The sequence below is a fragment of the Pinus tabuliformis genome, chromosome 8 (assembly GCF_031772625.1).
Source record: "Pinus tabuliformis cultivar Carrire ecotype Pingquan chromosome 8, CPIR1, whole genome shotgun sequence".
In the NCBI taxonomy this organism is placed as follows: domain Eukaryota; kingdom Viridiplantae; phylum Streptophyta; class Pinopsida; order Pinales; family Pinaceae; genus Pinus; species Pinus tabuliformis.
This window is the reverse complement of record NC_142294.1, coordinates 1,018,036,977-1,018,050,941: the sequence shown is the minus strand read 5'-3', so window position 1 is coordinate 1,018,050,941 and position 13,965 is coordinate 1,018,036,977. Positions and strand designations below refer to the sequence as shown.

The window sequence follows — 13,965 nt, the reverse complement described above, 5'->3', positions numbered from 1 at the left end:
TGGGAGAATTATGTTCTTTTGCTCGGTTCTTAGGGATCGATCTTTATTCCTATTACTTCTGAAAGAAATGCGCGCGACCTCATTTAGAATACTGGCATAATTCAAATGCTCTGTTCAGTTTTGGTTTATAGCTTTTCAAAAAACTCAAAGGATTTCCTTGTATGTCTCAACTAACATTTACTGGTGAGGCAAATATTCAGAGTTACTCAAATGTGTTGCAAATGATGATCTCCAAGAAGTATAGGCGATTTAAGGACTGTGTCAAGATTGTCCAGGATCTAAATTTTACATTGGAGCAGGTTCTGAGGGTATCTCATGAGGAAATAGGAAAGCTCGACTATTGCATAAAGAGGCAATAAAGCCTTATGATCCTGGGGATGGAATGCAAACAAGCATCAATAGTCAACGGGTTAGTCCTTTGAAGAGAAAGAGTCTTTCTCAGGAGGACACTTCTAAATTTGATAATATGGAAGTTCAATTGAAAAAACCATCCGCTCAGAAGGATAGTTTTTGTGAAGGTGCTGGAAAAGATTTGGATTTCTATAAGAAAAACCAAGCTGTGAGAGAAGAGCAAAATAATTACAAGAAACCTCATTGTGAGAGAAGCATGGTGAGAATTAGGAATGATCATGTGGAGCTGCTATACAGACTTTTCCAAGGTTTTATATTTGAGGAATGCGTATTATTGATATAGTGAAAAGATTTCAGAAATTAAGTTTGGAGGCATTCATCAAGGTTGTTTGAGCCATTTAATTAGCAAGTTTTTGTTTTTCTTGGGTCACAAGTACTTTCAGGAAAACAGATAGCTCTAGTTATAATGCTGCAGTGACAAGCACATCTAGTTGGGGCAGAGTGAAGACCAGAAATGTGAACAGAAGAATGATGGCATTGAATGGAGACAGCCATTGAAGCTTCAAGGATTCTGAATCTTTCAAACAGTAAACACTTTAGTGAATCTTTTGGGAAATATTTTGTCTTCATTACCAATAATTGGTATACATCTTTTCTTCCTGGTTAATCAAAGACAGCTAAATTTATTGATGGAGATTGTGTTTTCTTTTAATCACACAGCAGTTTCGTAGCGCGCTACGAAACTGCTGTAGGTGATGATTTTAAAAGCGCAGAGCAGCTAGTGTGACACGGTGAGCGGGGGTTTGAGGGAAAGGAACAGATGTCTATCAAAGACCACCTACAGCACATCAGAAACCTGGCATCACTCCATACTTGGGGTCATTAAAGGATTTGGGAGCAGGCTGCTATATTTTAGGAGAATGTTGGGATACAAAAGGCCGACAAACAGGAACAGCTCCCTATATTTCAGGGCGATGGAAAACATATTATGTTAAGGGCCAACAAACAACTGCAGACACCTTTTCAGCTCATAAAGTTTCCAGCTCATTTGAAAGGTGTGGTGATATGCGGTGTTTGGGAAGAACTAAAGAACAGCAGACTTGTTTTTAAATGATGAAGAGGAATGGAAGACAGGGGACCGTGGATATAGGATGATTAATTTTATCAATTAATAGGCTGTCTTACAGCTAGCATCCGAGACCAGCTTGCTCGGTGAATGCTCCCTTAACATATCTTAGCCATAATGGAAATCATACAGCTGTCCAGCATCCAAGAAAGCATCAAGCCTGCGAGGAGAATGAAATTAGTATTTTTAGTTTGATTAGGATTGTGTGTAATTATAGTTCAGCATGTTTGTAATTAATGCATTAGTTAGTAGCATATAGGAATAGTTAATAGCCACCTTCGAGGCTCCCCTCATGCTGGAGGAGGAAGCTCGAGGTGTTTTAGTTTGCTTGCCTATATATGGGCCAAGGTTAGATGTAGAAAGGGTTGGATATTTTATGAAAACAGAGTGCTATTTTGGCTTGTGTAAAGAACAGTTTGCAGTAATATAAGATATATGCCTTTCTTCTCAGGATTCATACAACATTTCCATGTTCAAGATGTATTGTTTTACTTTGTCCTTCATGTCTTTTTTCAGTTGCTTAGAGGAGTAATCACTCAGAATTCACATATGTTGCTCTGACTTCCTGTACTCTTCTATGAACTGTGGTTTTATAAGAGTTATATTTTGAACATTTAAATGTCACATGCCCTGACTTCTATGTAGAGGAAATATCATTGTTTATTGTAGCATGTTTGACTCCATAAGCCCAATGGATGTATTTGTATATTTGTCCAGCCAGCAAGTTCATTAAATCTATTATACAAGAGTTAGCCCTCTTATCAACATTCAAAATCAATAACTTTTTCTTGAGAGAGCCCTCTCAGGCTAGGGAGGCTAATCCTTAGTCAAAAGCTTGGTCTGAAATAGTTACACAGAGTCTACCTGATCAGCAGCCCTTCAGTGCTTGATTTTGTGATAACATTTTGGTGCGTCTGCCGGGATCTTAAGATTGAATTTCTGAAGGTAGCAGGAGTTCAAATGATTTTCAAGGCTGCAAAACTACCTTGGCGACTCCATTGTTGAAGAATTCAAGGTTTATATATTCATGGTGATTCCACTGGAGTTATGAAAGACCCAGAAGCTGACATTCTTTGTTCAAGGTATGCATGCATAGATTTCTCAGGAATTCATGGTTTTCCAAACCATTTTCCCAAGGATGAATATTTTCTAAGGAATGGTCCAAAATACAACGGAGAAGATTTGAGTTTAACCTTGGATCATATCTCAGATTTGTGTCATTTTGCTGAGGTTCTTAGAATTAAACATGAAGATATTTGCATAAGGTTATTTTATGATTCTTTCCAAGGGAAATGCAAACAGTGGGTTGAATGCTTGCCTGCCAAGTCCATTAAGTCATTGCCAGACTTTTGGCTTTTGTTCTTGGAGGAATGGATAGATAGGCCAGAGGTGGAAGTAAAATCTCCTTCAGTTGAAGGTTTTAAACAGTGGAATGATGATCATAATAAAGAAGAAACAAATGAATCTTTTTCTTTGTCCCTGTCCTCATATCTGGAATCTTTTGACTGCAAGTCAGAGGATAAGATGAATTTTTTTGATGAATTTTCCAAAGACATTGAGAAAGAAATTGACGGTTTAGAAGGACAAATTCAGGAATATAATTTTCATGATCATGATCATTATTCTCAGAAATATTTTATGGCTGAGCGCAAGGAGACTATGCTGGTTCCCCTCTCTTTTACGTTTGAGGAACTGAACACTGTGGTTGAAGATCAGTTTGCACAGCTGGAAAGTGTCGTGGAAGGACAAGCTGATCATGTGTTTTGGGATCCTATAGCTGATTACATGGAAGAGTTTTATTCTCCAGTGTTTCAGCTTACCTATGAAGATCAGAGACATTTTCAGTGGCAGCTGTCATCTCTCTATCACATTGGCGTTGAACTTCGGGACAGGCAAAGAAGTCAAATGTCAGATAAAGCAAATGACTGGCTGCATTGGAAGTTTCATATTGATTGAGCTGAGGAAAGTTTAAATGGTTAGGGTAGGTAGGTAGGTAAATTGCAAATAAGCTCAAGGTTGGCTGAGCATTTATTTTTCAGTAGCATTAGTTTTTTTCTCCTACAGTCATGTTGGTCAAGCAAATTTCTGTTTGTTACAAATGGACGAGGCACTGGAGCTGCATGTTCTTAGCGCACCACAAGGGCACACTATCCCAAGTGGAGCCACGTTATCACTGAAAATAGTGTAGTAAAAAATTTTTTAGCCTGGCTTAAAGAGTGGGTGTTTTCGCAACGCCAGAATTATTTTTAGCACTTTCGCAGCGCTACCTGTTTGCGTGGTTTCGTAGCGTGCTACGAAATTGGGAATTGGTTCGAGTTTTCAGCGAAGGTCCAAATCCTAGCATGCTTATTGTATAGAGTTTTGCTTCCCTCCAGGAATGTTGATGAGAGCAATGATAGTATGTCCAAGGAGGACACAATTCACACACAGGTTGATGCTATGCCAGACACTCCAAGGATGCAATGTGAATCTGTTTTTCTTTATATGATAGTCTTGTCTTTATGTGGCTCGAACTGATATTTGAAGTGGACTATTGATTTCTTTGTGCACCTGTAACAAAAAGGATAAAGCATGCCGTTATTGGCTTGCAGGCAATTGCAAGTATGCAAAAGACAACTGCAGATATCTGCACTCCCATTTTATTGGAGGTTCCGATGTCACTTTCATGACTAAGCTGGTTGGCCACGATAACAAGCCTATTCGAGGAATTGCTTTTCTTTCGCATTTAGGCTCTGCCAAACTCTATTCTGTTGGCCGACATAATAAGCTTATAGCCTGGGACTGCCATACAGGACAGGGAACAAATATCCCCTTAGGCGACGACAGTGGAGTTGGATGCCTTCTAAGTGAAGGTCCGTGGCTTTTTGTCGGCCTTCGTAATGCTGTCAAGGCTTTGAATACCGTCAACTTGACAGAGCTATTATTAGACAGCCCTAATGGACAAGTGCATGCTCTGGCGATCGCTGATCAAATGATTTTGGCTGGAACACATGATGGCACCATTTTAGCATGGAAGTTTAATCCTACAACCAATACATTTGACCCTGCAACTTCCCTCACAGGGCATATGTTGCCTGTTGTCTCATTAGTCTCACAGAAAGACAAACTTTACTCTGCCTCTATGGACCACACAATAAAAGTTTGGGACCTGGAAACTTTTCAATGTATCCAAACCTTGAGAAATCACACATCAGTTGTAATGTCTCTTCTTTGTTGGGACCAATTTCTCTTGTCGTGTTCTTTGGATGGCACAGTGAAGGTTTGGGCTGCTACATCAACTATAGCTCTTGAAGAGATTTACACTCGTATTGAAGAACATGGTGTTCTTGCGCTGTGCATAATGAATGATGAACAAGCCAAACCTATTTTGCTTTGTTCATGCAATGATAAGAGTGTGCGCCTTTATGACTTGCCATCGTTTCATGAACGAGGTAGAGTATTCTCAAGAAATGAAGTGCGAGCACTTCGGATTGGACCTGGTGGATTATTTTTCACTGGTAATGGAATGGAGCATATCATGGTACCGGTGAATGAGGGAGGTCGAGAGCACCATAAGACGGTTATTGAAGTTGGAGCCCGAATCAAATCCAGTTTGGCATTATTGTCGATATTCAGAAATACAGAATTCGTGGTCTCTTAGAAGGCGGCGCATTTGATCATGAGGTGCTGTTGGATGCTCTATATTGCCACGGGGAATGCGCATTAACTGTTTGACAATTTCAGTCTTAGAGTTTTCTTTATCGAAATGTAGTGATTAACCGCCAAATGTCAAGTGGCTTTTATGAGGGTTTGATTGCCACAAGGTCGCCACTATTATTGACACCCGGATTGAGATGTGGCGCTTCAGATGGCCATATACATTAGCAAAATCACCAGAATCACAACGACAACTGGAAAGGGAGATTATAAAGTAGATTTTAATAGCGGATGGAGTGAAAGGAGACATTCAAGGGCTAGTATTTATGCGTGATTCGAAAACAACGGGGGATATGAAGATTTCTGTTTCCATTATCATGTTTCAGTTTCTGTTATTGTGTTTTTGGGTTGCCTGAGGCGCGCAGAGAGCATCAATGTCAGATTTGCATAATAGTGCCCGGAAGGAGAAGGTTCAGAGTATATCTCAGAGTTCAAATTACAACAGCAAGGGTTTCAATTGTAGATTGAATTGCGCAGAAGATGTGAATTTAAAAGTATCCTGAACATGTTGGCGGTACTGAGGAGGATCCAGAATGTATTATATGTTGATATTTTTACATCTTTCTGTTGTTGTGTACAGTTAACACCAGGTGCTTGTGTCTGTCTACAACATGCAAAAATGACTTTGTGAATGCAATCCAGATTAGCAATATTCTCTGTATCGTTATACCATGGCAGAGCTAGAAGACTTGTTTTGTATGGAAGATGAAAATTTTGCTGAATGAGACAGCGTTTTGAAGGATAGAAGGGTTCGAAGCAGAAAGATGTCTGCAAGGCAGTCCACATGGTCTCAAGGAACACATCAAGTTAAGAAAGAGCATGGTACTCTCAGTGGCACTTCTCTTCAAAATCCTGTGGGAGAATTATGTTCTTTTGCTCGGTTCTTAGGGATCGATCTTTATTCCTATTACTTCTGAAAGAAATGCGCGCGACCTCATTTAGAATACTGGCATAATTCAAATGCTCTGTTCAGTTTTGGTTTATAGCTTTTCAAAAAACTCAAAGGATTTCCTTGTATGTCTCAACTAACATTTACTGGTGAGGCAAATATTCAGAGTTACTCAAATGTGTTGCAAATGATGATCTCCAAGAAGTATAGGCGATTTAAGGACTGTGTCAAGATTGTCCAGGATCTAAATTTTACATTGGAGCAGGTTCTGAGGGTATCTCATGAGGAAATAGGAAAGCTCGACTATTGCATAAAGAGGCAATAAAGCCTTATGATCCTGGGGATGGAATGCAAACAAGCATCAATAGTCAACGGGTTAGTCCTTTGAAGAGAAAGAGTATTTCTCAGGAGGACACTTCTAAATTTGATAATATGGAAGTTCAATTGAAAAAACCATCCGCTTAGAAGGATAGTTTTTGTGAAGGTGCTGGAAAAGATTTGGATTTCTATAAGAAAAACCAAGCTGTGAGAGAAGAGCAAAATAATTACAAGAAACCTCATTGTGAGAGAAGCATGGTGAGAATTAGGAATGATCATGTGGAGCTGCTATACAGACTTTTCCAAGGTTTTATATTTGAGGAATGCGTATTATTGATATAGTGAAAAGATTTCAGAAATTAAGTTTGGAGGCATTCATCAAGGTTGTTTGAGCCATTTAATTAGCAAGTTTTTGTTTTTCTTGGGTCACAAGTACTTTCAGGAAAACAGATAGCTCTAGTTATAATGCTGCAGTGACAAGCAATCTAGTTGGGGCAGAGTGAAGACCAGAAATGTGAACAGAAGAATGATGGCATTGAATGGAGACAGCCATTGAAGCTTCAAGGATTCTGAATCTTTCAAACAGTAAACACTTTAGTGAATCTTTTGGGAAAGATTTTGTCTTCATTACCAATAATTGGTATACATCTTTTCTTCCTGGTTAATCAAAGACAGCTAAATTTATTGATGGAGATTGTGTTTTCTTTTAATCACACAGCAGTTTCGTAGCGCGCTACGAAACTGCTGTAGGTGATGATTTTAAAAGCGCAGAGCAGCTAGTGTGACACGGTGAGCGGGGGTTTGAGGGAAAGGAACAGATGTCTATCAAAGACCACCTACAGCACATCAGAAACCTGGCATCACTCCATACTTGGGGTCATTAAAGGATTTGGGAGCAGGCTGCTATATTTTAGGAGAATGTTGGGAGACAAAAGGCCGACAAACAGGAACAGCTCCCTATATTTCAGGGCGATGGAAAACATATTATGTTAAGGGCCAACAAGCAACTGCAGACACCTTTTCAGCTCATAAAGTTTCCAGCTCATTTGAAAGGTGTGGTGATATGCGGTGTTTGGGAAGAACTAAAGAACATCAGACTTGTTTTTAAATGATGAAGAGGAATGGAAGACAGGGGACCGTGAATATAGGATGATTAATTTTATCAATTAATAGGCTGTCTTACAGCTAGCATCCGAGACCAGCTTGCTCGGTGAATGCTCCCTTAACATATCTTAGCCATAATGGAAATCATACAGCTGTCCAGCATCCAAGAAAGCATCAAGCCTGCGAGGAGAATGAAATTAGTATTTTAGTTTGATTAGGATTGTGTGTAATTATAGTTCAGCATGTTTGTAATTAATGCATTAGTTAGTAGCATATAGGAATAGTTAATAGCCACCTTCGAGGCTCCCCTCATGCTGGAGGAGGAAGCTCGAGGTGTTTTAGTTTGCTTGCCTATATATGGGCCAAGGTTAGATGTAGAAAGGGTTGGATATTTTATGAAAACAGAGTGCTATTTTGGCTTGTGTAAAGAACAGTTTGCAGTAATATAAGATATATGCCTTTCTTCTCAGGATTCATACAGCATTTCCATGTTCAAGATGTATTGTTTTACTTTGTCCTTCATGTCTTTTTTCAGTTGCTTTAGAGGAGTAATCACTCAGAATTCACATATGTTGCTCTGACTTCCTGTACTCTTCTATGAACTGTGGTTTTATTAAGAGTTTATATTTTGAACATTTAAATGTCACATTGCCCTGACTTCTATGTAGAGGAAATATCATTGTTTATTGTAGCATGTTTGACTCCATAATAAGCCCAATGGATGTATTTGTATATTTGTCCAGCCAGCAAGTTCATTAAATCTATTATACAAGAGTTAGCCCTCTTATCAACATTCAAAATCAATAACTTTTTCTTGAGAGAGCCCTCTCAGGCTAGGGAGGCTAATCCTTAGTCAAAAGCTTGGTCTGAAATAGTTACACAGAGTCTACCTGATCAGCAGCCCTTCAGTGCTTGATTTTGTGATAACATCTGATATAGCTGCGGAGTTTTAAGTCTGAATTTGCAGATCTGTACGCGGGTTGGCTTTGGTAAAAGAGCGAGCTATACACGCAAGGTTGGGTTCGTCGAAGTGGCGTATACAATGTGAAGTATGAAGATGGAGTTGGATCTGGTTGTTGTTATGTTATCTGTGTTTCTTGATAGGGTTTCAGTGATTCAGTATTGGGTGATTCAGAGATTGATGATGCAGGTTGTTCTACAATGGTGATAGTTTCATGGATCCAGTATGAAAATGTATGAAACGTGGTCCCGGGAAGATCGTAGGCGGCACCTACGTACTGGTAAACATATCAGCCAGTACAAGAGCCGGGGGTTGTAGCTCCCTTCTAGGAGCAGCTAAAACGAGTAAAGTTGGAACTAGTAGTAAGGTTGGAGCATTCTTGTAGGTAGGCACCTACGTACTAGTAAATGGATCGGTAGTCTAGTACAAGATCTATGAGGGTTGTAGCCTCTGCTGCAGGTTGTAGCCTGCGTGCTGGTAAAGGACTGCACCAGTACATTGTAAAAGAAGTCTTTATTAAAGGAAGATAGAAACAAATGGCAGCAGCAGGTGGTTTTCACCCACATTGGGTTTCCACCTTATATCATGGTGTTATGTGTTCATGTGTGTGCCTTATGTGTGATGATCTGCTCTGTTATACTGCACCTGTTTACTGTTAATATGGTTAATAATGTTCTGATGCATTTACTGAAGATAAGCTAACTGAATCATAAGATCTCTGAATATATGCTAGTTGCTTTAGACACAGTCGCGTGTACACGCGGGTTCACTTAACTAAAGTCGCGTATATGTTTCTGAGCATGAAAATTGGAGAAAGTTTTATTGATCTGATAATACTGATTCACACCCCCCCCCCCCCCCCCCTCTCAGTATTATTTCCAACAACATCACATACCATGTTATGAAAACATATTTTTATGATACAATTTATTGAGATAAGTGTTTTGTGTCTATGATTAATGAATGAATGAATGTTATAGGTTAATGAATTATTGTTATATGTTTATTTATGTACAAAACCACATATGTTTCTTCATGAATTTTTTTTTTTGCTAGCGTCTCTGCATGAATCCTAGTTTGTTTATTTCAACTATTTTCTAGTATATATATTGGGTACTGGGGAATTGAGAGTGATGTGGGGGAGGGGGGGGGGTGGGTGGCATAAGGGAATCCACCTTCATGTGGTTGGCCCTGTTCAATAGAGAAAAAACATGATCTGGATAATCTTGGAGCAAACCTCCCTCATTCCAACAAAGCAACAATAAAGTCAATGTGGAGTTCATTGTTGCTATGTCAAATCAAGGGACTCTTGCTCCAAGATTATACTACTCTAATAAATTATTATTGAAACCAAGAGGATTTCACTAAGGTATTCATGAACTAGAGTATTTTTAATTAATATTTACTCATATAAATGTTTTTTAATTTATTTTATTATATTGATGATTATTTGTCTACCTTTAACTCTATTTATGTGAATTACATGTATTTTTATTCTCAATTTATTTGTTGTCATCCCATGTTTGACATCAAATAAGTTGGGATGGAGATTTACTAGTGCATTTCAAGTATATTATATAAATCAAGTTAATAAGTTTATTGTTTTTTCATCTAAGTTGCTCATATGAGTCTTCTACCTCAATTACCTTCTCTTGTTTAATGTAGCCAATACTTTTTTCTACATTGATATTTCTAGTCATGCTCCTTGTAAACTCGCATTTACGAAACAAACTCACATTAAGAGAAGCTATCCTTTTCTTGAATCATGTTGTTTTTATTCTTGGAATGACAGATTGAGTTTTTGGATCTAGAACTTCTTCTTGAACATGTTTTTAGGTTTAACCATAACTACTCTATCGATGACTAGTTACGTGTTCTTCGATCAACATGATGTTATTCCTTATTTGCATAAGCTAGGTTTTACTTGTTTTAGAGGAAACATGGATTTAGGTATAGATCTAGGGTTTTATCCACAAACCGTAGGGATTTCTTATCAATATTTTATAGGGAAACATATCTCAACTAGCAGCATATGCGGGGCATCTTTCAAGGTTCACGTCATTAATAAAATATCCTACTTGAAACACATTCTGAAATGAAATGAAACATTTCCAGAAGAAATATAAGTCCAAAAAACTTCAATCCAATGTATAACACTTCAGTTTTCCAAATAATTTTGGCATAGGTATGAGAATTTCACATAGCTCATTCCTAACATGCTTGATTAGCATTCATGTGTAGTTACCTAAGATACATTTTGAGAAAGGGGATTTCTTCAAGCTTTATCGACCTATGGATTAGCTACAACTCCTAGAAAAAATTCAGATAATCATATGACATTGCATCATATCTCAACCAATATAATTATGATCAGTACAAAGAAAGACATATTTTAACAAAAACCCTTCCTTAGGTATTTTCACAGTAGTACAACATCTGGTATTAGTATTCTAGAGACTTTATATCTCTGCTTCTTCAATACATACTCAAAGAATATCCTTCTTGAAATACAACTTGCATGCTACTGTGTCTTCATGTGTGAGAAGTAGTAAACTTACATCATTTTCCTACAATACAGGTCATCGAATTTGTCAAGTGCTAATGTAGATGGGATAGATCATCCAAACCATAAAAATGTGCCATGTGGTTCCATGCTTCTGTATATGTGATAAGGTTGTTTTCAAGGAATGTTTCATCTGCTTCTTTATTGATAATCAAAACCTCCTTGTCTTGTATGGTTGTTGAACTTCATATGAACAGTCTTTCATTCTTGTACAAATAGGCTTGAATGAGATCCTTTATCTAGATCTCGAGTCCTGAACCAATACTACATATTCCTTAATTAGATCTTACCCATGCAATAGAGTTGTTAGTGAGATTCCTTGAATCAGTTTTGACCCTGATATTAATCTCACAATAACTTGTACAAGATAAGAGTGTGACTTCTTGTCTTCATTTTTCCATAAGGTTCATGTTTATATTACATCAAGTTTTGCACCACTCTTGGATTCACATCATAAGATTATCAAATTTTAGAAGAATTAGTTATCCTCTTTTATTATCCTTCAAGAAGTCGAATATTCTTGGCACTTAGTTATCCAAATTCAAGGCTTATGATGTCATTTCCACTTGAAATATCTATAGGACTTTCATATTATAGATCAATATCTAACATTTTTCACAAACGCCATTGAATATTTCATCAATCTTCAAAAATTTGATATCAAACTTTTCAATCAAGCCTATACTAGGTCTTCATTGGTAGAGATATTTAGCAAGTGATTATAGGTAACATGTAGAAAAAGTGTTTAAATTTGGGTTCCAGGTGGAGGAAACTCACAGGCGATTAAAAGACCAATAAGTCATATATAATTTATGCATAAGTTCAGATAAATATCACATAACATAAACACAAAGGAAGATTAACTATACGTTAATAAAAATAATTTCAAAAATCAACTGATATAGTTCTATTTATACCATTAAATAGAGATTTATCATCCAAGTAAAGGACCCAGAAGACAAAATATCATGTACTGTTGTATTCCAATTACTAAGCAAAGATAAACCTATGAACATATAGCCTTCGATAATATGAATACAAAATAACATACAAGTTCATTAATGATTGTAATAAGATAATGTTAATCAATTCAAATATAATATTGTTAACAAAATCGTGATATTAACGTAAAAGTATATAACACAAAAGAAATGACAAAAATGTTACTGAAATTAATGATAGAGTAAAATACCACAACAATCAATAGTTTCAAGCACCTACATTATTTAGTAATAGATTGGTGATATTTAGTTTGGTCCACCAAACAATATAACCTCTAGAAGTAATACAAACTAAATGTATAATAGCAAATCAAGCTATTGATCATGCCAATAGAATGAAATGCTATTTATTTCAGCAACGACAACACAAGATAATTAAGAAGATATTGAAAGCATGCTATATATATTGAACTGCGTAGAAAAAATCATAAAACCTTCATGATCTGGTTAATCCATCAAATGCATTGAGATCGTAAAAATATAAGTTTCTTGTCCCCTTGAAAATCAACCCATTAATTTGAGAAACGAGATCGTTTTATACAAAAAAATTAGTAAATATCTTAATAATTGTCTTCATAACCATAAAATTAATAATGTAGCATGACATCTAGCACTTGAGTTTGAGGAATATGCATGTTCCTCTTTTTAGGCTTTGGAAACACCATAGTGACTTCAACCTCATTATCAATTTCGTTGAACTGCTCAACCATTGACTTGCAAAGGTGAAATCACCACCGATCCTTGAGTGGTTGTAGTAAGGTTCAATTGTTGGGAAACACCTTTAAGCTTAACAAATTTCTCCTATTCAGAATTCGATAACCATTGCATATTTTAATGTTTTGTTCGAGCCAATATAACCTATGACTTGACTTTATACTTGGGAGTGGGTATTTGTTGAATTATCTTGTTAGGAAGTGACAAAATATTGAACTCTCTAAGTAGGGAATCCACTGCCATCTCACTTGAAACAACTTCTTCCCCAGTAGAAGGAGGGCCTCCAAAATATCCCTTTGTTTTCTTTAAGTCCTCTTCATAAACCTATTCTCCTAGTAGCCAACCATTATTAGTCCAAAGAGAAGGAATACCAAATCGACATTCCATTCCATTCAGAACTTATCAATGACTTCCTTAAACTTGGAAATTTGGTTATTCATATGCTACACAAAGCTTTATATTTCTTTGAGTCATGAAACACTTAAAATACATTCGTCTCTTTATGGAAAAATTGAACCTTTCAATGCTTCATCTTTAAGTGAACTGAGATGATCAATGCTTAAGTCAAAATCCTTTAATCTTTCTTGCAGAGTGGCATTCATGGTCTTGATGTACAAATCTACATTGGATGTTATCTCCTTTTCACACTCCTACAAGATGTCAACATAATATCTAATCTAAAGGATTTTATCATTAATAATTATCCATATATAACTTTTGTAACATCCCTGGCGAAAAGTTCATGTAATAAAAGTTAATAAAGGCAAAATAAGACCACGGTTAAAGGACACTTATTCGAAGCTGAAAGTTGGGCAAATATATCCTAGTGGGAATAACTAGATGTGTGTTTTGGCTAAGGAAATTGGCAAAGGCTAAGGCAAAGACATTAAAAGGAAAAAAGTCATTTTTGACACATTTATTTATGAAAATAAAGGAAATTAGGAGAAAAGGAAGGTAAAAGGTCACAGGTTGCATGTGAGGAGGAAATTGAAGGAAAATAATGGAAAATGAAGAAATTAGAGGCCTCATGCATAAAAATGCTTCTGAGGATCAGTTCATGGCTTTTGTCAAGTTCAAGTTTGGAGCTCTCTCTCTCTCTCTCACTCTCTTGGTCACTCAGAGTTTTCTTGGAGCACTCTAGTTTGGAGCAAGGAAAGGAAAAAGAAAGGAAAGGAAAGGAAATCAAGCAAGGAACAAGGAAAGGAAAGCATGATCAAGCAAATTTAGCAGGAATACTTGCAG

General features: G+C 36.9%; 1 protein-coding gene across 1 annotated transcript; it reads left to right on the top strand.

The window, feature by feature from the left end:
• The first annotated feature begins 466 nt into the window (after nucleotides 1-466).
• On the top strand, nucleotides 467-13,734 carry LOC149238847 (zinc finger CCCH domain-containing protein 17-like). Its single transcript, XM_089369681.1, has 3 exons — nucleotides 467-679; nucleotides 4,041-4,894; nucleotides 13,674-13,734. The coding sequence occupies exons 1-3, from the start codon at nucleotides 467-469 to the stop codon at nucleotides 13,732-13,734; spliced, it is 1,128 nt and encodes a 375-aa protein (XP_089225807.1).
• Nucleotides 13,735-13,965: the final 231 nt, after the last annotated feature.